Source organism: Aotus nancymaae, unplaced genomic scaffold, assembly GCF_030222135.1.
Source record: "Aotus nancymaae isolate 86718 unplaced genomic scaffold, 86718_ANA_hifiasm-v0.15.2.pri h1tg000025l, whole genome shotgun sequence".
NCBI classification, from domain to species: Eukaryota; Metazoa; Chordata; class Mammalia; order Primates; family Aotidae; genus Aotus; species Aotus nancymaae.
In genome coordinates this window covers 21,699,667-21,725,508 of record NW_026988438.1, presented here as the reverse complement: position 1 = coordinate 21,725,508, position 25,842 = coordinate 21,699,667, and the positions used below count along the sequence as shown (strand labels likewise).

Here is a 25,842-nt window from a genome sequence, read left to right as displayed (position 1 = left end):
TACACCAAATATTGCCTCTCATACCCATGTGTTGCGTGAATTATTATTGCGACCTTTATAAATGTTATGAATGTTTATATGTTATATATACATGAATAGAAGATAGAGACATATATATCTTGAGTTCCAGTTAGGTAAAATAATTACCATCAGGATTTAATGTGAAACAGTATTTTTATGAATTATAGACTAAAAGAATAGAATAATATTCTTTTGTCATATGTCCTGAAGTTCTTCACAAACATCTCAACGTCTAGCCATTTGGTAAGTGGACAAATCCTTAATATCTCTTTCTGAGAAAGCCATGGACCCATAGAGGTGAAGTGCTACAAAACTGTCGGCCAATATGGCAACTCTCTGACATTAGCAAAATGTTGGGACTTGTTGAAAAGTTTACTGTATTAACTAGTCTCTCACAAGTAGCAAAGCAGTTCCTGTTGCCCTAAAAACACCCCCCTCCCTTAAAAAAAAAAAGACGCTTGTCATTAGGTGCATTTTAGTGTTATTCTTTGGTTTCCAACCTCAGAATTATATCTATTATTCCCTATCACCTTGGTGTTATAGGAGATTTTTTTTTTTAAGTTTTTAAGTTTAGGAATGCAGTTAGCAATGACGGAATCCATATGGCAGCATTTTAAAAGTTTATTTTAACTGCACCACTCAAAACAAACATACATGTATTGATATTTAAGTTTGATTGTATACCGCTACCACAAAAATGGACCTTGGGTAAGTGATCAAAATGTTTTCTGGAAAATTTATATTGAACTATGGCATAACGAAAAAGTTGGCTTTACATACCTTGTTAATGATTGTATTATAGGCTAACTGTAGAGAAGGAGGAGAATGGCTGCCTTAGTGGCTCTTTCCTATAACATTCATTGGTCATGATTTTGAAGGAGGAGAAAACTTGTTGTTGATCAGAGAAAGCTAGCTGTAATAGACAACTCAAGACTGCCTAGCAGTTCTCAAAGCTATTCAAACAAAGATCCCATGTCATTTGGGGATCCCCTGAACCATCCTAGATGAAGACTCATAACTCACTCCCAATGTGGAGATTAAATAATAAAAGTGCCAATCACTCCAGTCTGTACCCTTGCAGAGATCCTCAGAGGACCTTAAATTAAATCCAAAAGAATGCTCTTCGTGTGTTACTATTTTCAAGATAGACTGTTAAATGAAAATCGCTAGTTGCAGAAGGGAGTGAAATAAACGGAAGTACAAAATGTAGGATATATTCACACTTAGTTTTGTATGCATAAATATTTCTGGAAGGAACCAGTAACTTGCTGTATCCATTGTGGGCAAAGCAGTAAGAACTGAGTAGGTAGAGAATAGAGGTGAGAGGAAGACATTCGTCTTATGCCCTTTTATACTTTTTAAATGTTTTGAGCCATGTAAATCTAATACCAATTCAGAAACTAAGCAAATTGATGAAAAAGATTTTAAATGCTAAAGGAATAAAAAGGGAAAATTTTGTTTTGTCAGTTTCTTCCACATTTTGTAGCTTTTCACAGCCAAGTTTAGAGGTCTGAAGTAGGTGCTATTTCTTTTACTATATTACAGCTTCGTCGATATCCTCGTAACGTAGAAGAAGAAACCAAATACATCGAACTGATGATTGTGAATGATCATCTTATGGTAGGATTTGCTGTTGTTTTTAAGCCTGTTTGTGCCTAGGGTAAAACTGGTGAGTGCAAAAATATGTTTAGAAAAAGCAAGAAGCCCATCAAGCTGTAATCTGGAGAAGGTATTTGTATAATAAAATATATTTGTTAGCTATCAACAACCTGAAATTAGGAAATATTCTTAGGTGGAAATAGCTACCGGTAATTTTTGAGTTGTCAAAAGCATTTTGTGACTCATAGTATCAACTTTTGAATTTACTTGATTAGGAGAGGTACTAATAATTTGAATCTCCACTTACTAAAATGACAAGGTTTAAAAAAAATGGAAATCCCATTATATGTTGAAAAACTGAGGCACCAATTATGTGAAATTTTAGTTTGCAAGGTACAGCTTTATCTTAACAAAAGGGAAGCAGTTTTTCTGTTTCAGTCTTACTGTGCAGAAATCATATAGAAATGCTTACAGAGCTAACCAGTGAAAATTCTTAGGATAAGAACTTGACAAAACTTTTATGTTGCTGAATCAAATTATTTCAACCCATAGTGTTTATATTCAGTTCATGGGCATGTTGCAGGCAGTATGACTACATTCATAGCACAGCAATGAGTTATAATGATAATTGTTCCATGTAATCAGAGTTTTAAACTAAGAAGGCTTAATGATACATATTGATGAACTTATCTTAATTTCCAGTACAAGTGCATTTTAATTTACTTTGAACTATTTATTTGAGGAAAAATTTGTCATTTATTTATGCATGATTAAATAAATAACTTAGATCTTAATTATTACTATTGCTAATAATAATAACAACAACAGGATAAATCAGGATTGAGTGTTGCTTCCTTGTTCAAGCCAGGTCTAAGTTTTATCTTTCTACCTATCTGAATCCAGTGAATGTTGTTGTTCTCTAAGACTTTTATAAAATAAAAATAAGCTATAGCAACATATATTTTGAGCATTTTAGATAGTCACAAATTCAGATGTCCATAGACATCTGTAGACATTTAACATAAGCAAAATGAACCTGGTATAAGACAGTAGAGATGGGTGAGGCCTGTGGTGAAAAGAACGGTGCATGGCCCATCTAAGGGGAGCACCTGCCTCTCAGTGTTTGCCAGTTACTACCAAGTGGAAATGCTAATTTTAACTGAAGCCAGGAATTGGATTTTACATGATGCTTCCTGATTTTTAAAACACACTTGAGACCAAAGATGTATGTGATCCACATCTGTCCTGTATGCCACCTCATTGTAACCTTTATCTTTGAGCTTTCTTCTTGCTGAGTAAGTTGTGTAGAACTCTTAAATTTTTATGCTTTCAGCAATGTTCACATCCACTTTTACTGTCTGTACCCCTACTTAGATTTGTATGATGTCTTACAATTCATAGATGACTTTCATATGTTTTATCATTTTGAATAACAATCCTGATAAAAATAAACCTATGAAATGAGTGGGTTGGATATTTTTTACTTTATCTCCTAGATGAATAAATCAAGGCCTCAGTCTTTCAAGAGCCCTGTCTCAGGCAACACAGCAGATAAAGAACTTGATCTCAACTCTGACTCTAACATTGTGTTACAGAAAATACATTTTTTTACATTTTTAGAGCTCTTTCAATTACACCATGTTTTCTCTGATGAGATGATTATTTTCTGATCACTTCGGAAGACCTTCACTTGTTTTCTTTTGCTTTCAGTTTAAAAAACATCGGCTTTCTGTTGTACATACCAATACATATGCGAAATCTGTGGTGAACATGGCAGATTTTGTAAGTATCAATCCAATTCATTATTCCCCTAGAAGAATCTTATTTCCTAATTGCTAATAAAATGGGTAATATGGTTCATATAGTTTCACTGCTCTATGTTGCACTTCAGCCAAGGTGTCTAATAAGTCCTGGGTGGCATTGCAATAGACTTTATTGACTTTCATCTCTGTCTGGGAAGAGGAACTGGTCGAAGTTATCCATAGATAAACCTGAAATTCCATCCTGTGTTTTTCACATTGTAAAAATAAAGGTTGTGTTATACCCCTACCAAAGGTATTCATAGTGACTTCTAACGATGGAGAAACAGTACAACACTTGTACTTTTTTTTAAGAGTGTCTGGTGCTGTGGCAGTAATGCAACTAAATAATTCCACTATTCCTCCGTACTTCCCAAATCTTCCCTTGACAAGGCTGTCCCGGTACCTTCTTCACAAGTCTAGTCAGAGCCAATCAGGTTATATGGAAATTATTTCTTTGGAGCGTCTTCATTTTTCCATTTTTGGCTAGAGGAACTCACACATGCATGAATTCTTTTTCCAGGGTACCAGAAAACAGATTAAGGTGGAGCCTTGAATAGGGTGCAATTATTTGTTAAAACGGGATTTTTTGTTCTAAAATGTGCTCTGTTCTTTGGGTATTACTCAGTGAACAATTTCATTCTCTGTTACTCAAAGGAAATGCATGTAAATTAGAAAGTTATCTTCCTTTAACCAAAACCCAAGAAGTTTCCATGAAAGGAGTTTTGTAGTCCTGTTCATAAACTATTTGATTTTACCACATGTATAGCTGATGTGTTGATTTTATTAATATACTAGATATATAAAGACCAACTTAAGACCAGGATAGTATTGGTTGCCATGGAAACCTGGGCGACTGACAACAAGTTTGCCATATCTGAGAATCCAATGATCACCCTGCGTGAGTTTATGAAATACAGGAGGGATTTTATCAAAGAGAAAAGTGATGCAGTTCACCTTTTTTCGTACGTAACTTATGTAATGACGTATTACTTTTTTTGATTCCATGTTAAATGCTTTATTGTGACTGAAATGTATCCTTTCTGCTACATAACACAATTAGAATTTGACATGGCAGATGGCAGATAGAGTTGGAAAAAGTTTTAAAGTATAGACCTTTAAAATTGCCATGAAAATGTAAATGATTTAATTTTGAGTTATTTTATTATTTAATGTTTGTTTTAATTTTTCAAGATATTTAATGAGAACATTTACTGAGTAAAAATACTGCTAATACTCTTATTTAGCATTCTTAAGTGCAGATAAATTATATTCTTTAAAGCTATTGTCTTTTAAATGTTAATGTTTTCTCTGTTTTTGGTTCTAAGATGAGAGCTTAGTGTTTCTGGAATTTATTTTTAATTTTTTCCTCACTCTTATGTTCTTTTTTTGATAGCTTACATATTTGACGTAATAGCAAATTATATATAGTAGAATTTTAAAAAAATCTATCATCTAAAGTCAGAGCTGTTGAAGGCAGTTATAAAAGGAAGAAAAGATTTATTTTGGGATAACTTTATATATAATTTCAAATTTAGAGAAAAGGTACAAGAATACTACAAGGAAATTGCATGTGCCCTCTCTCCAGATTCATCAGTTACTCACATTTTCCCCATTTGTTTTATAATTTTCTTCTATTCTCCCTCCCTTCTTTCTAATCATCCATCCTTCAATTTTTTTTTTTTCCTGAACCTTTTGAAAGTAAGTTGAAGACACCAATGTATGAAGATTTACATACATTATTATTAAATAGTATGTATTCTCTAAATATGAAAAGACATTCTCTTATATAACCACAGTAAATTATTAAAACCCCAAAATTTAACATCAATACAATACTTTTATGCAATCCATGGTCTATATTCAAATTTCATCCATTGTCTCAATAATATCTTTTATAGATAATTTTCCCCATCCAAGATCCAAGCCAGGTTCACACATTGCATTTAATTACCATGTCTCTTTAGTCTCCTTTAATCTGAAAGATTTCCTCAGCTTTCCTTTGTCTATTGTGAATTTAACACTTTTGAAGAGTAAAGGCCAATTATTTTATTGACTTTTCCTCATTATGGGAATGCCTCATGTTTTCTCATTATGACATTCAAGTTACGTGTTTTTGGCAGAAATACCAGAGAGGTGATCTTGTGTCTTTCTCAGAGTACATCATATCAACCAATTCTTTTTTAATAGATATACTTCAATTTAAGATATTTATTAATCTTGTTGGAAAACATGCCTCAGAAACCTTTTTCTTTGGTTATGTGTGTAAACAATTTTTATATTCTTCCCTTACAACATGAATATATTGTATAGAAATCTTATGTATATTGTGAAAATAAATGTAGTAAACTAATAATGAGAGGTGCTATGATGTTTGAACTGTGAACAGTAAGCATTTTTCATTTCCTTTTCTAAAAGGGGGAGTCAATTTGAAAGTAGCCGGAGCGGGGCAGCTTATATTGGTGGGATTTGCTCGTTGCTGAGAGGAGGAGGCGTGAATGAAGTAGGTGTGAACATCTGTACAATACAAAGTGGTATGATGGCTGAAAATGTTTTCCTCATACTTAAGAGATAATTTCTCAGTATTCGCACACTCCAGATGTTAGATTGCTATGTTACAAATCAGTGTGGTATCCTGGCACAGTGGCTTATTCCTGTATCCAGCACTTTGGGAGGCAGAGGAGGACAGATTGTTTAAGCTGAGGAGTTTGAGACCAGCCTGGGTAACAAGGCAAAACCCCATTTATATCAAAAATACAAAAATAAGCTGGGCGTGTTAGCGTGTGTCTCTAGCCCCAGCTACTGGGAAGGCTGAGGTGGGAGGATGGCTTGAACCTGGGAGGTGGAGGTTGCATGGAGCCCAGATTGCGCCATTGCACTCTAGCCTGGGCAACAGAGTGACACCCTGTCTCTAAATAAATAAATAAATAAATAATAAAATATGGTTACTATAAGTGACCAGAGGATAAACACAGGAAATAGTGATATATGTCAATTGTTATACGTTCATGTTATATTTAGAATAATTTCCAGATTAAGCTATTTACAGATTAAATAGAGTCTTTACCTTTACCTTCATTGAAAATAAAGCCCTATTTATCACTTTGAATGATTTTCCAGGGAATTGAATAATTCCCTGAAGCATCAGCTTGCCACCTAACAACTCAGTTTGGATAGTTTTTCCTTAATATTTAACAGAATTAGGGATAAGAAAAATATCCCTGTTTTCCAAAGAGTTTTCCAAAGGGTTCCTTTTACTTCTAAGGCACTAAACCTATTAGAGATGATCGAAAAGAAAATACTTGCATCTTTAAGAGGCTACAAATTGAAAAATATATCCTCAGTTCTTAAGTTTCTATTGAGAGGAATTTCAGGAGTACAAGTGAACACAAAGATGGACAAGTTCTAAAAACAGTTTACACATTTAATTTTATTTTGTATTATCAAAAAGACTAATTTAATTATATACCAATATTGAATTTTTCTAGAATGTCAGTGGTGAAATTTGGACTCAGATATACATTTCAAAAACCCAAAAGCTGTGATTATTTCCTGACTTCTAGTATTCCCTGTAAGACCTCATCAAACATGGATTTTTGTTTCTTAATACTTTTTCCCAACTGCATATTCAGTGCTGGCTACAATGTGTTGTTTAGCCTCTGCTAAAGAAATTGCTTAGAAATTACTTGTTTTCAGCGATATTGTGACATTTTTCTCGTTATTTTTCAGTGACAATTTGGATTTACATACATTTTATTTTTCTTTTTGTTTTTCAGTTTGGGAAAACTGATTTAATGGCTGTTACACTTGCCCAGTCATTAGCCCATAATATTGGTATTATCTCAGACAAAAAAAAGTTAGCAAGTGGTAAGTTTTAGTACATGTGTGGTTAATTGTATTTAAAATAGACTATTTGTAAAATATTTTGGAGGTAAAATTTTTTTATTTTAGTTGCTTGATGAAAAGAATTTTAGTGATAGTAAATAATAAACAGCCAGGGCACAGACGGTTGCTTCCCAAAGTAATACAAAGGAATGTTTACACTATAGATGGAAATTTCTGCATGTATAATAAACTTTAAAGCCATGTGATAATAAATACAAGCTGAACTTAACCTTATAAGGGACAAAATAAGCCCAGTTTGTTTATTATAAATGGTTTAGTAGAGACTTCCAGGCATATAGGCTTCAGACATACTGTGTTATTATGTTTTATTTAAAACATTTCTGAACATGGCCACAGACATAGAATTTCCCTGTCAGGATCAGACCTTATAAAAAGCTTAGTTAATATATGCACCTAGTATAATATGCTAGGTTTGGCATCTATGAAGAATGTCTTTTTTCAAGTAGATAAAGTCATTTCACCCTGAATGGTCAAATACTATGTATTTAGCGTAAAAATGTCATTATTTCAATTTTTATTACATTATTTTAGTAACAAACATTAAAAATATTATTTTTATAATCTGGAATCCCAGCACTTTGGGAGACTGAGGCTGGTGGATCACCTGAGGTCAGGAGTTCAAGACCAGTCTGTCCAACATGGTGAAACCCCTGTCTCTACTAAAAATACAAATATTAGGAGGGTGTGGTGGCAGGTGCATGTATTACCAGCTACTTGGGAGGCTGAGGCAGGAGAATCACTTGAACCCAGGAGGCAGAGGTTGCAGTGAGCCAAGATCACACCATTTTACTCCAGCCTGAGCAACAGAGTGAGAGTCTGTCTCAAAAATAAAATAAAATAAAATTAAGTAAAATAAAATAACTGTTACCATTTATAGAGTATGGTAGCCAACTGTTACCATTATAAATGATTGAGTGCTAGTATTATTTCTATTTAGATCCTCATTTAATTCTCCAGATAGTTCTACGGGCACCCATTTTAGGCTCATTTTATAGATGAAGTGACTAGATCTTACAAGTATAATGTCTCTAAGATTACACTAATATCAAATGGCAAACTCATGTTTTGAACCCTAGTATTCTGAAGCCCTTCTGCTTAACCATTAATATATTACACTGCCTTCTACCAGAAACCTTGGTGCATGCAGAGACTTTCAAAAATGGGCAAGAAAGTGTAATAGTTCTCATAAACACCTGTGAAATTGAGATCCGGTCAATGGTGCCATAAAGTTCTTCACTATTCCATTGGTATTTGATTGTCTTTTCATTTAAGCCATTTTAAATAAAAGGTTTAAATATGGCCATTTTTTAAAATACAAGGATTTTTTGGTAAAAGTTATATAATCTTGATTATATAATTTTTATTATATAATCAAAGCATATTTTTGTTGTATATTACATTAAAAACTATTGTAAGATGAATTAGAAAGAAGGTACGACTTTTTAAAAGGTATCTTAAGGAATAAAATGGAGGTAATGATTTTAAAATAGAAAGTACTTTAATGCAACTGTGTTCAGTTTATAACAAGGCTTGTATATTAATTTTCTCTTAGGCGAATGTAAATGCGAGGACACGTGGTCTGGGTGCATAATGGGAGACACTGGGTGAGCCACTTCTATATGAAAATAGCTCAGTCTTACATTCTCTGCTGTGCTGTTGTCTTCTTAGGAATATGACACTCAGTAACTTAGTGCATGGAATCTAGCCATAGGCATTTATGAGACATCAGAAGTAAATATTCTTAATGGTTCTGTATATAACATATTTTTGTAAAATAACCTCTTATTTATAAAAAAAATTGATGTTGGTTAAGTTGGAGGACCTCAGAGATTTTTTTTTCCGTAGCCTTGAATCTAGGCTAGAAATGTAAGAAATGAGGAAAAACTTTGTTTTTGATGGCTTACCTGCTAATTCTCATTCCTTTTGTTTCCTTCAATTCCAATTAAATGGTTTATCAACAGTAGTGTCCCTGGTAAGTTAACTCTTGAAAACAAAAATTAGAAAACAGCCTGGATTTGTAGGTTTCTCACATTTCTGAGGTGTAAATATTCCCACAATGGCCGATTTCAGCCGTCACTGATGGCTTCACAATGTGGTATCACTAACAAGGGAGTCGGGAAGAGAAATGTCCAATCTGCTCTCCTGAGAAGGGTTTCCATTTTTATACTGTCCTCCCTCATGCACTCAGTTATCAGTGCTTGTCTTTTATTCTTTGTAAATAAATTTTAAAATTCTTCCTTTTATTCCAAGCTTATCATTACTGCCCTAGTTTAAACTTTGGCCGTCTTTTGCTGTTATCATTTTAATGACATTCCAAATACTCAGTATAAATTGGGTTCAGTGTATACTACTTGGGTGATGGGTGCACCAGAATCTCACAAATCACCACTAAAGAACTTACTCATGTAACCAAATACCACCTGGTCCCCAAAAATCTATGGAAATAAAAAAATTTGAAATATTACTAAAATAATAACAGCAAAACATCGTCAAAGTTTAAACTAGGACAGTAATGATGATAAGCTTGGAATCATCATCATTCAAAAGGTATAAAGAATAAAACAGTGGGCACTTGTACACCCATTATGCAGCTTTTAAAAAGTAAAATACTACATTTGTGGTGAAATCTCCCTTGTGTCCTGCCTTATTAATTCCCAGCCCCAGCCAAGGTAACCACCATCTGAGTTTTGTCCCTATCATTTTCAAGTCATTCTTTACATTTTTACTGTGTAGTATGTATGCATGTTGGAGTAAAACATAGCATTGGTTTGCATGTTTTCAGTTGATGTGAAAGACATCATGCTGTATGTGTTCTTCTGTGACTTTCTGTTTTTTTTTTTTTTATCAACATGGTGTTTGTGAGGTTTATCCATCCTTTTAATATACAACTCTTGTTCATTACATGCCATTCTCCTGCTCAGAAATGTTGTGAGTCTCTGATGTCTGAAGAATGCAGTTCAAATTCTTAACTTCAGTATTTAGATGCTCATAATCTTTCTTCATTCTCGTTTGCAATCTCCTTTTCTCCTACTATTCATGATTGGTTTGCTTACTATAATTGTACAGAAGTTTCTAGGTTTTTCGATTTGCTAACCATAATCCTACATAGATTTTCAGCTTCTTAAAAACTTGCTCACCATAATTGTACATTAATTTCCAACTTTGTTTGATTTCCTTAGTATATTCTCTTTATCTGGAATGCCTTTCCTTTTTTTTCTCTAATCACATTTCTAACCATCTCAGATGTATTGTAATTTTATCCCCTGCATTATAATTTAATTCTATGTGTACTTATACTTCCTTTCCCCAATTAGTTATATATGTTTGAGAGGCTACTTACTATACTAACACATATTTCAGACTCATACCATAATCCTTTGTACACACTTGATTTTCAACAAATATTTCTTGACTGTATTTGAATTTTGAACTCACAGGATATGTATAACAAGAAAAATAAATGATAGAAGGAATGTATATGCAAACATGTGTTTAAAATATTTTTCCAGCCAGGCGCAGTGCCTCATGCCTGTAATCCCAGCACTTTGAGAGGCTGAGAGAGGCAGATCACTTCAGCCCAGGAGTTTTTGACCAGGCTGAGCAACATGGCAAAACTTCATCTCTACAAAAAATACAAAAATTAACTAGGTGTGGTGGCACACACCTGTAGACCTAGTTACTCAGGAGGCTGAGGTGGCAGGATCACCTGATTCCATGGAGGCTGAGGCTGCAGATGATTGTGCCACTGAATGGCAGCATGGGTTACAGAGTGAGACCCTGCCTCAGAAAATGATAATAATAATAATAAAGTAAAATATTTCTCCCAAAATCTTTGTTTAGTAATGAGAGGAAATGATAAAAGTCCTTGTTCCATAGTTGCAGTTTCAACAATTACTAAATTTCATACTAGAGATTCTTGTCTTTTAAATCTTACATAGTGTATTTGATTATTCTGATTATTAAAATGCTTAATAGATAATCTGCATAGCACTAAGCATAATACACAGTGAAATCAAATGGCTACCTTCAGATACGTACAACTGTGTACATTGGAATTCTTCTTACATTAAAGAGATGCAAACAAGAGAAAAGCCCTTTGTGTAAAACCATGGCATATGATTCTATAATTTGATCTATGCCAAATATCACCAAACAGCAGTAATTATGGACATTTGTTCCCATGGGTACATTCCCTACCATTTCTACTTTCTGAAGTTCTGTACTGCTAAATATTAGACGGCAGAGTTGAAATGAATACCTTCAGTCCTATTTAAAGGTATAAAAATTAAAATTTGAAGAATACACTGAATACAATAGCTATATTACTCTGTGAAACAGAAGTTGTGGGGGCAGAGGCAGGGGAGAGACATGATATCTGCCTTCAGATATTTGAAGGGCTATGCTAAGGCAGAGGAATAAGGCTTTATGTAGTTAAGAATACAGAACTGTTCAGAAGTTAGAAGTCAGATGTGGCAAAATAAAAGTAAGAGCTATCCATAAATTTTCAACTGTTCGTATATTTAAAAAGCTTCCCTGTGGGGGAGTGAGTTTACTGTCACTGCCAAGTGTTGGAGAACAGACTGAGCTTCCTCCCAGCTCTGCAGTGGGCAGGAGGGTGGGCTCAGCTGTGACCCCTGACGGTGGCTTTACAGAGAGGCCTTTGTAGGAATCTTAACTAGACTTTGAGTTCTAAGAATCCTACACTAAGAGTTAGTGACTTTTTACTTTGGCAATATGGAGCCAACTCAGGTTTTGACCAGTAGAATAAAGAGGGACTTTGAAAAAAGACCTACTTAAATTTGATAACTCTGGCAGAGATATGCTGGATGGATTAGAGGAAGAGATGATAAAAACATTGACTGGGGTATAAGCATTGCAAGGAAAAAAGGAAGTAATATTTTTACTGTAAAACAGGTGGCTTGGTTGGTCACTTGGTGGGTATCAACCTAATGATTGTAACCAAGAAAGATTAAGTGAAAGGGATTTTACTACTTTTAGAAAGTAAGTAGAATACCATGGATAGTTCCTAAAGCAGTGTCTCCCTGAGATGAAGGCTGTCTCAGGTTCTATAAGCATAGGGCAATGAGGAATGATCTCATTGAATCTTGTAATGAGGTGGTGCTGGGAGGCATCATTGGACTGGATGCCAGAGCTCAATCTGCTTGGATCCTGGATCCTGTCATTCAGTGTGTATTTGTTTGTTTTTCATTGTTATAAATGAAAACCTGAGATTGGGTAATTTATAAAGAAAACAGGTTTACTTGGCTCACAGTTTTGCAGGCTGTACAAGCATGGCACCAGCATCTGCTCAGTTTCTGGTGAGACCTCAGAAAGTTTTTACTCGTGGCAGAAGGCAAGGGGAAGCAGGTGTGTTACATGGCAAGAGAGGGAGCAGGGGAGAAGGGAGGTGGTGCCAGGCTCTTCTTAACAACCAGATATCTTGTAAACTCATTACCAGCCATTTTCTCTTGGAGGATGCTAAACCATTCATGAGAGGACTCTTTCATTAGGCCCCACTATCAACATTGGGGTCACATTTTGACATGATATTTGGAGGGGACAAACATCCAAACTATATCATTATGTCTGCTGCTTAATTCAGTCCCTGCTTCTCAGCTGAGCACTTAGGTTCTTCCTGTGGTTGTAGCATTGGTTCATCTGAGCATGCTCAGGCTATGTGACCTGAGAGTTCACGGGAACTGAAAAACAGTTCATAACCTTATTACATAAAAGTTGAACCAGATTGGTCTGGTGCTACAATATGTATAAGAAACTTTCAAGTGAAGAATAAAGTTTATGTCTTGTTAGGGTTTGTTACCTGAAAAAACCTGGTTCCTTTGGTGAGAACAAACAACTCTTCACAAGAATGCAGGTTTTGGCTGGCTCAGTGGCTTATGCCTATAATCCCTGCACTTTGAGAGGATCACTTGAGCCCAGGAGTTGGAGACCAACCTGGGTAACATGGGGAAACTTTGTCTGTACAAATTTAAAAATTAACTGGGTGTTGTGGCACATGCCTATAGTCCCAGCTACTCAGAGGCTGAGGTGGGAGAATTACTTGAGCCCAGTGAGCTGAGATTGTACCACTTAACTCCTACCTGGGCAACAGAATGAGACCCTTGTCTCAAAACACAATGCAGGTTTTGATCAATGGGAGTTTTATTACTAGTCACAAGTAAAGAGGGCTCTGGGAGTATTCTCCAGACCAGTGTCTTCCTGAGGAAAAGCAGCAGGAGGATTTTATGGGAAATGGAAGGGGAGAGGGTGTGTCACTGGATGTAGTGGAAGGGTCCCAGGGGTGCAGACACAGGTAGTGAATCATTATGCCAGCACACAGGTTTCAAGTTATGGTAGTGAAGCTATAGTTCCTCCTGTGGTGGAGACTTTAGCATGGTAATGAGGAAAGTTTACTTGAGTTCATCTATAAATTGCCAGGGTTTTCAGGAGCTGGTTCCAGCTGACGAGGTGACCCCACATTCCTCACAAAGTTTGGGAAAAAGCAGGCTGCAAGGCAGGAGGCTGTAAAACAGGCTGATGGCTCAAGTTGATTAAATTCTTACAGTCTCTGGAAACCCTCCTTGTCTGCTTATAGGAAGTGTAGGTGAAGGAAGTAAAGTAGTTCAAACAACTTAAACCCAAGACAGTTTTATTTGGAGAGTTTGGCAGAAAGCACTTTAAAAATGAGTTTAGAGTAAATAATTATTTATGAATTCCATTAATTGATAATGAAGTATTAACTACTGAGCTTAGAAGAAGTAAGGATATAAATGGACAGTTTTTGCATGATGCTGGGAGACTATATAAAAACTACTCATTCTTAATTGTTTTTTTCCCTTTTTATCAAAGCTCAATGTAAAACAATGTTTTAAACATATAGAAAAAAAATTTAGGTGACTTCTTTTCTCCAGTAATAACCATGGTTGATTTTAAAATACCACTGTATTTTAATTTGGTATTTAACACTGTATAGTCAGCATTTTTCTGAGTCTGTTCTTCAGCACTGTGATCATTAATAACTATGTGGTATTCTGTTTTATTAATATATCACAGCTTCGTTAACGGTTCTTACTATTGAACATTTAGGTTATGCTTTTGTTATTTCCTATTATAAATCATGCCAACACAGATATCTTTGTTCATACATCTTTGTGCACATAGCTAATTATTTCCTCAATAAAAATTTCTAAAATTAGAATTACTAGATCCAAAGGTGTGCTCTTTTGGAGATTCTTAATGCATGTTGCCAAATTATTCTCTAATCAACATCTTTTTACTGTTGACCTCTTATTAGTTTTTTTTAAAAAACAACTTCAAAACTGAAGAAAAGTTGCAAGATTAATAACAAACTTTGTCCTTTGGATCATAAATTGCTTAGTATGCCATCACTCCCAAATACCTTACTGTGCATTTTCTACGAACAAGTACATCCTTGTACATAACCACAATACAAGCAGTAAAATTATCTAATTCTTAGCTGTCATTCAAGATTGTCCCAGGTTTCAATAATGTCATCTGTAGCAAAAGGCATCATATTTTGTTTTATGTCTCTTTAGCTTCCTTCAGTATGGAACAGTTCCTCCGTCTTTCTTTGACTTTTAAGACCTGACATATTTATATTATAAGTCAGTTATTTTGTGGAATGCTCTGCAGTTTGGATTCTAGCTCAGTTTTAATATTTGGAGAAGACTCATTATGAAATAATTTTTTCCTAACTCTCCTTGATTTAACTTGAATGCATATGCAAATAATAAACAACTCACAGTCACTATTAGTCCCCAAATGAAGAATTTAGAAATAATATTGATTGAATAAAAAACTCTTATAGAGTGAATATAAATGTTGTACATAAGTAGACTTTATTCCGTCATTTTAAAGAGTAATATACAATTTTAAGTGTTCAGTTTTCAGACTAATTCACAAACGAGAAAGAGGAATTGAATCCGGCTATTTTCCTCTCTTTTATAGCTATTATCTTCCTAAAAAGTTCACCCAGTGTAGTATTGAAGAGTATCATGACTTTCTGAATAGCGGAGGTGGTGCCTGCCTTTTCAACAAACCTTCTAAGGTAATAAATATGGTTAATAAGGTTTATAATATTAATTATTAACCTTTCTAAAATATTAAAAATACACATTTTCAGTGATTGAATCTTATAAGAGAGTTTTTCAACTTGGCATACACATACATATTCTAGAGATGCTATATATCTGCATATTCAAAGTCAGCTTTAATGTTGGACATTTTTGGGCTATTCTGATGAGAATAGAAAGCAGGTAGAAATAACAGTGTTTGCTGTCTGAAAAATTTCCATTTTCTTTTTGTATAGCCACGTGATGATTCAAAGTTAGTTTACAAAAATGGTTCTATTTTACTTTTCTTTTTCATTTTCTTGATGCTTATTTTTTTTGGTTACCTAATCACAGCTCATACAGGTAGAACGTGGGAGCGTATCTACCCTCATCACTCCCTACCTGCTATGCCAATGCCTTTCCGAATGAGCAGTATGTTAAAATTATAAGTGTTTCTCAATATGAAAAGCAAGTCTTCTTAGAGCAGAAATGGAGAAAGTCTTGGACTTTGTGACAGACTTTTACAACTTGCAGCACATCCTCTGATTACTGACTAGAAAGCAGGTTTTCCTCCTGCATTTTGAAGACTTTCCACGTTAAAAAAGAATGCTTTGTCCTTGTGAATTATGTGAACTAGGAAACGCTTCTGTGCACCACAGGGCTATGCACCATTGCCTTTGTAATCATTTACCTGGTTTAATTTCTGTTCACTACAGTGAAATTTTGAAAATGTATCATACTGCATTGAAAAACAAATTGACAATTTTAAGACTCTTCAAAAGCTTGGAAAGAGAAATTTGAGCTGTATCGCTGCTGCCACAAATACTAAACAGTTCAAGGATTTTTACCAAAATAATTGATTATTGTAAACCCAGAGTAAGAGAATAAGTGTGGTTTTAATTGGGATAAGTTTTTATTTTGGCTGTTTTTTATTTGTTATTATCACTTTCAACTAAAAATGAAATAAAGACAAAAGTTGATTCATTTGTAGAGAGAGAATATTTAAAATCAAGTGGGTTTTGTTGTATATTTTGTTTTGTTGTTGTTTTCCCTCTAGTTATGAAAGTGTGTGTGTGTATGTCCATCTGTTTACTAGTGTGTGTACATTTTAATTCTATAATGTGTAAACTTTGATTAACTTTTGATTGAATATTATATATCTGGCATATAACAGTTATTTACTAATTTGCATATCACCATAGGATACATTATATTCAAAAGAGAACAAAATTGATAAAGAGCTAAACGATAAAACTTACCTAAAACATACTCTCAGACCAGTCAAAATTTGCTTCAATATCTGGGGCGAATTTAATTTTTGTTCTCTGCAAAACTGTCTTAATAGGAGGAGCTGTATTTTATGTTAAGTAGATCAATGGATATACTAATTGTTTGATGCTTTTCTTGTTGTCTTTGAAATAGTTGCCTGTATCAGAAGGAGATATAGTAATAAAAGGTTTTTCACAGATGACTAAACTTAATCCTCACAACAATTTTCTGATATAGATGGACAACTAATATTGTTATTATTCCTGTTTTGGTTATTAAGGTCTCTGAGATGTTAACTAGTTTACTCAAGATAAGTAATTGAGCCAAGATTTTAATTTAGACATCTGACTCCAAATTCCCCACTTCTGGTTTGAAATGAATTTTCAGGAGAGAGTCTGGCTTGATTTTAGTGAATGGTTAGATCATCTTTAATTTTGAAGATGTTTATCAGACCCTATGTGGTATGTAGACACTTCTGTTCTAAAGTTCCAAGTTCTGAGGGCATGTTTTCTAGTTTAGGAAAATAAAACTATATTTTGGAATGACTGACAGGGCAGGTGTATTTGGATATGGCACTTAGGGTCTCTCAAAGTCTTTGATGTTGAATTTTCTATATTTTAGTTCACCTTTTGGTTTTCCTCCCACAGCTTCTTGATCCTCCTGAGTGTGGCAATGGCTTCATTGAAACTGGAGAGGAGTGTGACTGTGGAACCCCAGCCGTAAGTCTCTGGTTGTTTTGTTAATATATTCTAGGTAGTGCAGGGTCATTCCAGGTCCACACACTGAGACGTATGGAACAAGTGTCATGCCTGGAAATTTTATAGGATTTCTGGAAGAAAGATTATTATTGTGAGTTTGTATGTTTATTTTAGAAAACATTCTTTTACTTTCAGGAAAGTAACACCATTTTCTGATGTTTTATTTCTTAGGAATGTGTCCTTGAAGGAGCAGAGTGTTGTAAGAAATGCACCTTGACTCAAGACTCTCAATGCAGTGATGGTCTTTGCTGTAAAAAGTGCAAGGTAAATAAACATTAATGGCCGTTTGACAGAAAAAAAGGATTTACTTGATTAAATCCTTAAGGCTAGGTAAATATAATCTAATAACAAAAATAGTCTCTATTACATATTAAATGACTATGTGCCAGGTGCTTTACAGGGTCCCCACAAAATCTTGTGAGGTGTAGTTTCTTATCATCATTCCCAAATAACAGATGAAAATACTAAGACTAGTAGTGGTTAAGTAGTTTGCGGAGCCGGGCACGGTGGCTCACGCCTGTAATCCCAGCACTTTGGGAGGCCGAGGCGGGTGGATCACGAGGTCAAGAGATCGAGACCATCCTGGTCAACATGGTGTAACCCCGTCTCTACTAAAAATACAAAAAATTAGCTGGGCACGGTGGTGCGTGCCTGTAATCCCAGCTACTCGGAGGCTCAGGCAGGAGAATTGCCTGAACCCAGGAGGCGGAGGTTGCGGTGAGCCGAGATCACGCCATTGCACTCCAGCCTGGGTAACAAGAGCAAAACTCCGTCTCAAAAAAAAAAAAAAAAAAAAAAGTAGTTTGCCAAAGGTCTTACACCAAGGAAGTTGGAGAACTAGGTTGTGAACCCTGTTAATCTTCAGAGGCTGTCCTTTCCATACTTCCTGTGGAGCATGCACATTAAATGAAACCAGGTGTTACTAATGTTTAAATGATATTTAGTTTTCTTGGTGAAGCCAAGGAGAGTTTCAATAGATCTTTTCTGGTTGCTCAACTTGGTGTGTCTCTTGCATTAACTGCTGAGGGAGCAAGGCAGTACTTTGAGACTTGATAATACCTTGAATATATTATCATTGCTGCAAGTTTAGAATGCATCTTTACACGCTTGATGTTTTCATCCTCTCAGCAGCATCCTCATACCTATACCCAAATATTTAAGCCTTTACATCAAGACTAACAGTAATTTGAGGCTTACTTCCCCTAAAGAAATCTGACTCTTGTTTTCTCATGTAAAATCTGGTATAATAGTCTACATTATATCTGAGGTTTAATACCTGTCTCTCACTTTACTCTTGCACATTTCGTGGAGCAGAGCCAGGCACTTAGACAGTAATTGGTATACATTCTCAGTAAATATTTGTTCAGTGAGTGAATAAATATGCACAGCACTCTCTTAGTGATAATCTGCTGATTGAGGAACTTTAGTCTAATGAGTTAAAGGAGGATGGGATATGAAACTATCATAGTAAGTATCTACTGTGTGCCAGAGATTATGTACTTTTGTATCATCTTGTATCTGAATTTCTCAACTGTGGCACTATTTTTGGCTGGATAATCCTTTGTTGTAAGGGAGTGTCTTGTGCATTGTAGGATATTTAGCAGTATCCCTGCATTCCACCCATTAGGTGCTAGCAGCACCCCTCCTAGGTGGGACAGCCAAAAATAGCTCCATACACTCCCAAATGTTCCCTTGGAGATAAAATCACCCCTGGTTGAGATAATGCTCACAAGCACACTTTTGGGGTAGGCATTATTATCCTGATTTTTGCAATTAAGCAATCTCAGTCTCAAGGAAGTTAAATAACCTATACAGGCTCACTCAGCCAGAAAGGAATAGATGTACAGTTACACCCCAGATCTGCTGGCAGCAGCTTCTGTTGTTTCCACTCTGCCACTGTGTCTCCTGGCAGCTTTTTAAGACAAGCAGGTGCTGGCAGAGATCTCTGAAAGCACTCTGTAAAAAAGAAGATTAAACCAAATGTGAAAGACATTCTTTGATTTTGGCTACCACTCCTGTTTATTCTGTCAGCGTTTTTCCACTGCAACAACATGAGATCCTGAATCATTTATCTTAATCCTCAATGTTTTAAGTCTACCCATCTATAAAATTTATTTAATTGCACTGTTTCCCTTTGACTTATATAATTAGGCTTCCTGTGATATAATCATTTCAAGGAACAAATAGAAAATAATACAATTAAAATACATAAAATAAAATGGCATGACTGCCATTTGTACAGTTATAGCTGTACCAGTCAAGACTCGAGAGAGATCCTTTTTGCCACTCTCTCTACCATCCTCCCCAACTCTTGCCTGCCACTCCAGACTCCTATGGCAGCCAGAGGCAGGACAGTGAATGGAGGAGGGAGAATAGAAGAAAAAGATAAGAAACCATGTGTATCTCTATTTTTTTCTACATGTATTTATAATAGTGTATCTATGAGCCAACATTGGCATACTTTTTCTATAAAGAGCCAGATAGTAAATAGTTTAGGCTTTGTGGATCATAAAGTCTCTGTTGCAGCTCAGCTCTGCCTTTGAAAGAAGCCATTGAAAATACAGAAACAAATGGGGCATAGCTATGTTTTCAGTAAAACTTTATTTATAAAGATAGGCAACCACTGAAGTTTGACCCTTGGGCCACAGTTTGCAGACCACTGCTGTTAAAGAGTGCTTGTTTACTTGTTTATTACTTTTCTTTTTCCATTATAATACAAGTTCCAGTAGGGCAAGGATTTTGGTTGATTTATTTACTGCTGTATCCTAGTACTTAGTGCAAATCCCTGCTCACTATTCTTTCTTTTAGAAGTTCCCTGGAAATTCTTGAACATTTTGCGCTCCTCTAAACTGCCCCAAATTTGCTCATATTTCTACCCTAGATATTCTAAAATGGTGGCTTCCCTCAGTCCCAGGAAAGAAGAGAAACATGTGAAATTAAACTTTTTTATCTCTTTATTTTTAATCCACATTAAGATGCAAGTTCCTTATGAGCAGGGTTCTTGGGATTTGTTCTCCATTGAGTTCCCAGTGGTTAGAACAGTGCTTTGCACATTATTAAATACTTTATGAATGGATGAATGAATACATATTTTGTTTGGATCTTCTGAAAAAAATACTTGCTGAAATCCAGATTGGAGTTTATGTGGGTAGTGTATGTTCTAGGAACAGCGAGAGACTCAAGTGCCTGTAGGGTTCTGAGCAGCTAGAGAAGATAAAGCTTATCTAGAAAGTGGGGGAAACAGAATAACATGTACTTTTGTGTGAGCAGAGACAAACCATGTAAGGATCCAGCCCTGAATGCTATCATTTTGGAGAGGGAAAAAGGGATTGAGGAGGGAAGGGAAGTACTTTAGCTATGTATCTCTGGTCTGTTTTGTTTTAATGAGTACTCTTGTAATTCACATTTTTAACCTAATGAAGTTAAAAATTTATTTATACAGTTCTCACACTTGCAAGAAGTATTTGAGGTGATGGAAAACAGAAAAACAAAAGTGCCTATACACAGGCATTAATAATAGAAACACTAGAAAAGAATAAAAGACCAAGATCTGAATCCATGTAAAAATAAGACAGGAGAGAAGGGAAGAAGCAGCATGGGAGGAAATAGCTTTGCCAGAAAATCTAATTTTTATTATTCAACCTGAAATGTAATTTTTAAATTCTTGGTAGATAAGGCAAAAAAAGAATCATGTGATAAAAGTGTCAGTGAGAATGAAGGATAAAGGGTAAATTCAAAAGCTATGTGTACAGAAAAATTACTAGAACCTGGACTAACTGGTTTGTCTTGTGGAATTTAGCAGTATAATATAAGGCTTATGTGTCATGACTATGGAAATTTCATCAACACAAGAAACTGTTTCTTAAAACTATTAAAAATTTTTTATAGTAACTGTGGTTTTCACAGATAACCATGTTAGAATAGTTTAAGGTATTTCTAGCCAAACAATTTTCATTTTGCTTTTTTTAGATGATGTTGTAAGATGCCTTGTTTTCTTTTTTACAGTTTCGCACATTGATTTTTGTTCATTTTAGTTTCAGCCTATGGGCACTGTGTGCCGAGAAGCAGTAAATGATTGTGATATTCGTGAAACATGCTCAGGAAACTCAAGCCAGGTAATTTACAAAATAACTACTTTAAACCCTATGGGAAAAAGTGGAGGTACCCTTAGCACACTGTCCCTCAAAGAGAAATGTAAATGAACAAGATGCTCATGTCTCTTTCACGTTACTTCTTACTGTCTTTCCGCTTTTTTAGGAATTTCAGTTTCAGTGATTGAAGCTTGAACAGATGTTGAATATAATTTTTGTCTTAATGTTGAACTAACCTCAGACTGCATGCATGCCTTAACTATTTTGTTTTTGTATAAAGTAGGCATTTTCTTTTCATTTACTTAGTAAAAGAAGAAACAAAAAAAATTCTTTCTCTTCAGCTAATTGAAACGGGAGTCAGCAGAGGCAAGGACCCACAAGCACATTGTATTCTTAGAGAGGATCAGTTTCTTTCTCTTGACTCCTCTCTGACACAGCTTGCATCGCCATTAATAGCTGCTTTTGAATTTTATAGCACTTAGTTATAAATAGACAAGCTAGATAAATTGAATAAACTTTTCTGGGGGTTCACAGATTTCAAAATGGTCAGTGTACCTACAGGCAGTCCTCACTTTGAAGGGTAGTGCCAAACCATAAAAATGACATTAAAAATTGTTTTAATAATCAGAAAAATATTGCAGTTGTTTTACAATCTTCAAAAAATGCTGTCAAATTATTAAAATCTCTCTTACTGTTGGTTTTAAATGCATAGGGAGGTGAAAGAATAATATTCATTTAGCATACTGTACATTAAAAGAGAAACATTGAGAATGAAAGGATTTGTTTCCTTTGTAAAAAACTTACCAGGGTAGTTTGAATAGAGTTTGCCTTCTTCTTACAAGCTTTATGATAGAGAGTGAGCATCTTTTCTGTGCCTTGTTGAGCTGTCACACTCCTTTCTGGTTTGGATCAGCTTTCAACATTTTATTCTTTGTGCTTTCAATGTCATGAGATACCCCGAGAGATGTGAAGATATGAATGTGAAGTTTCTTGCTGGCATTACCCACTCAGGGCCATTGTCACCTATATGTCATAGTCACCTTATTCACCAATGTCATTAAGTCCTCCTTCACCAAGTTCCTCTGGAGTGCTGCATGTCTAGAGGCTCTTGAACAGGAGTATCAACATTCCCACAGTCAGCTATTTTTTTCTATAAGTCCATTTATAAGTTCAATTTGCATTTGACTTCTGTTGTCATCAGTTTTCTTTGCTGCACTTCCAGCTCTATTGGCCAGTTTCCTTTCTTGATATTCCATTTTTGCAAGATGGCACATGGTATCACCGGAAGACAAAGAGGCAACACAACTGCACGATTTGCTCTCTGTTTATACTCATTCATGGTGCCTTATAATTTTTTATAATTGCTGCAAAAAAGGATTATAAAGTGTGTTCTTTTCTGACATTCTTAAAGTAGACTTTGGCTTGAAAGCCGTTATTTTAAGTATAAGGGCTATGTTTCTTCTCATGGCAAAAGAAAGGAAACTGTAGCTATTACTCCATCTATGCGGACCTGCTCTTTATACTGTAGCTATTGCTCCCTCTATGTGGACCTACTCTTTACGCTGTAGCTATTTCTCGTCTGTGCGGACCTGCTCTTTACGCTGTAGCTGTTACCCCGTCTGTGCGGCCCTGCTCTTTACGCTGTAGCTGTTACCCCGTCTGTGTGGACCTGCTCTTTACGCTGTAGCTGTTACCCCATCTGTGCGGCCCTGCTCTTTACGCTGTAGCTGTTACCCCGTCTGTGCGGACCTGCTCTTGACGCTGTAGCTGTTACTCCGTCTGTGCGGACCTGCTCTTTTAACTGTAGCTGTTACTCCATCTGTGCAGACCTGCTCTTTACACTGTAGCTGTTACTCCATCTATGCGGACCTGCTCTTTGCTTTTGTTTTGTCCTGTTTCTTATAGTATATCTGTATGAATCAAGATACTTTTGAATATATCATTAATTGAGTGTATAGTAGTCAGTTCTTTAATTTTTTTTTTTCTTAACCAAATACCCGGACTTCAGGGACATACACTTGCTTTGTCTTAACCTCCTTTGCATCTTATTTTTAGATGGTATGAGGTACTAGCGATATTATCAAATGTGTTTTTAAAAGTGAAAACATGAAAGGGATTAGCTCATCCATTTATTTTGCACTATATTTGATTAATTGTTTGTTCTCTTTTTCCTAGTGTGCCCCTAATATTCATAAAATGGATGGATATTCATGTGATGGTGTTCAGGTAGGTCACTTCATTTTTACCTAAATTTTTTATGTGTACCAGCATAAAAGAAATTCTGAAATCTTGTAAAAATAGGAAGATCAGTTTAAATGTTTGTAATCAATTCTGAAGATAAAAGGTCTACTATTCATCTATTATTTTTCCAGATCATAGTTTCTTTTTCAGTTATCTGAGGTAAGCAGACATTGCATTGCTAATGGGTATTTGCTTTTCCATTTTAGGGAATTTGCTTTGGAGGAAGATGTAAAACCAGGGATAGACAATGCAAATACATCTGGGGGCAAAGTAAGTAAATAGTGTGGCTTGATTATGTTAAAGTATGATATCAGGCAGACTTCTCAAGGACAAGTGTGCTGAAAGTAAATTTTTGACCACTTTATGACTGGGGGATTCTCAAAGCTACTGCAGGTCTTAGCAGGGGGATGTTTCTGGAAATTAGAGTAAGCTACCACTTTGAGAAGACAGCCCAGCACATTTTGGTTAGTTGGCAGTGCCTGTAGACGAGACAGAAAGTGCCTTTGCTGCTGGGCAGATGAAGCCCATGCCAGGGTGCACGGCTTGGAGAATAGAGCAGACCTGGATTTCAGCTCCATGTATACTCTTCTCAGCTGAGTTCCCTGAAGCCAAAACTACGGAACCATATGGGATGGACATGGACCCTGGACAGGACATCCTTGATTTAGAACAGCCGCATTTCTGCTAAGGTGGCTTTGCTGTATCAGAAAGAAATGTTAATGTTTTAGGCTTTAAAGTCTGTCAGATTTTCAAAGGAAAATATATAACATTTATATTTAAATTATACTCTATTTAAATGTATATTTAATATATTGTTGTCTAGAAGTATTACTAGCCCAAACTTTTGGAGCAGTTTTTGTTTTAAACTGATTCAGGATACAATTTGTAACTGTAAACTGTTTCAGGATACAAAATAACGATAATTCTTAATTGTCATAAGTAGGTGCCACAATCCTTTTAGGAGGGGAAGTGTATGCTCTCTTTAAGCAATTGGAAACATTGGGATGGGAAAACATTTAGTCAGGCAGGTTTGTACTCCGAAAAAAGATACCATTTTTTGTTCTATCCACTTGAACAAAAAGAGTAGCTGACAACAAGAAGTAGGAAAAGAAACTACCAACGTAACTAGTTGTTTTTTTTAAAAAATATATACAAACAATTATTCTTTGATTAGCTTGAATTTTGTCCTAATTCTTAGATTACTCTATCAACCATCCCTGGCTTTAGAAGAGATAAAAGCCTGAACAAGATACTGACATACCTTAAAATGTTATTTGACTTTCAGAGACTTAGCATGAATTCAAGTTTGTCTTAACGCAAAGTAAAATTGCTTTTGATAGCTGCTAAGAAGTGGTGAGCAGGTAAAAATTATACCACTGTTTCTTGAATCTAATTATAGGATATAACTATCTAAATAAACTTGTCTTTATGATTAATAAAATATGCTGAGTGAGAAATTCATGTATTATATTTAGTATTGAGATTAAAGAATGGAGAATATATTCAAGGAACTATTTTGTATTGCCCTCCCCTAATTATTGGACGAATTCTAAGGAGTGTTTGTTTTTGTAGCCTGCAGCCTGAAACCCAACAGAAATCTGAATATATTTGTTTTCTGAATTTCAAATGAGCTTTAATGAGAATGTATTTCAGTCATGGATATCTACAATCCATGGTACAGTTGTGAACCATTGGTAACATTTTTGGAATTGATAACACTGGTGATGAAGAGTCCTTATATTACACTTTTCCTTTTTTGCAAAGATTTTGAGCAGTCAAATGTTACTTCCCTCACTGAACAAATTTTTTCTGCCTCAGAGGTGACAGCATCGGACAAATACTGCTATGAGAAACTGAATATTGAAGGAACAGAGAAGGGTAACTGTGGGAAAGATAAAGACACATGGATACAGTGCAACAAACGGTGAGGTGGAGAAGTCAGCCCGGAATTCATCCCTTGGTCAATTACAAGTATACTTTTTTGAGTGACTGGGAAGTTTGTTTTGTGCATCATACAAAGTGTGCTCTTTCCTCCTTAACCTCATCTCTTTTCAGTTTTGCAGCATCACGTATGCAGAGGGCTTCCAGA

The 25,842-nt window shown here is 35.4% G+C and overlaps 1 protein-coding gene across 14 annotated transcripts in view; it reads left to right on the top strand.

Moving 5' to 3' along the window:
* Positions 1–25,842, top strand: part of ADAM22 (ADAM metallopeptidase domain 22) — a 261,243-nt gene that overhangs the window by 186,230 nt on the left and 49,171 nt on the right. For all 14 annotated transcript variants that reach the window (XM_064380425.1, XM_064380424.1, XM_064380421.1 and 11 more), the window contains 13 exons: positions 1,567–1,641; positions 3,331–3,402; positions 4,218–4,384; positions 5,838–5,922; positions 7,196–7,286; positions 8,878–8,929; positions 15,291–15,390; positions 17,311–17,382; positions 17,593–17,685; positions 21,456–21,536; positions 23,688–23,738; positions 23,960–24,023; positions 25,572–25,677. In XM_064380425.1, coding sequence (XP_064236495.1) covers positions 1,567–1,641; positions 3,331–3,402; positions 4,218–4,384; positions 5,838–5,922; positions 7,196–7,286; positions 8,878–8,929; positions 15,291–15,390; positions 17,311–17,382; positions 17,593–17,685; positions 21,456–21,536; positions 23,688–23,738; positions 23,960–24,023; positions 25,572–25,677 — 1,109 coding nt within the window. The remainder of the gene's footprint in view (positions 1–1,566; positions 1,642–3,330; positions 3,403–4,217; positions 4,385–5,837; positions 5,923–7,195; positions 7,287–8,877; positions 8,930–15,290; positions 15,391–17,310; positions 17,383–17,592; positions 17,686–21,455; positions 21,537–23,687; positions 23,739–23,959; positions 24,024–25,571; positions 25,678–25,842) is intronic.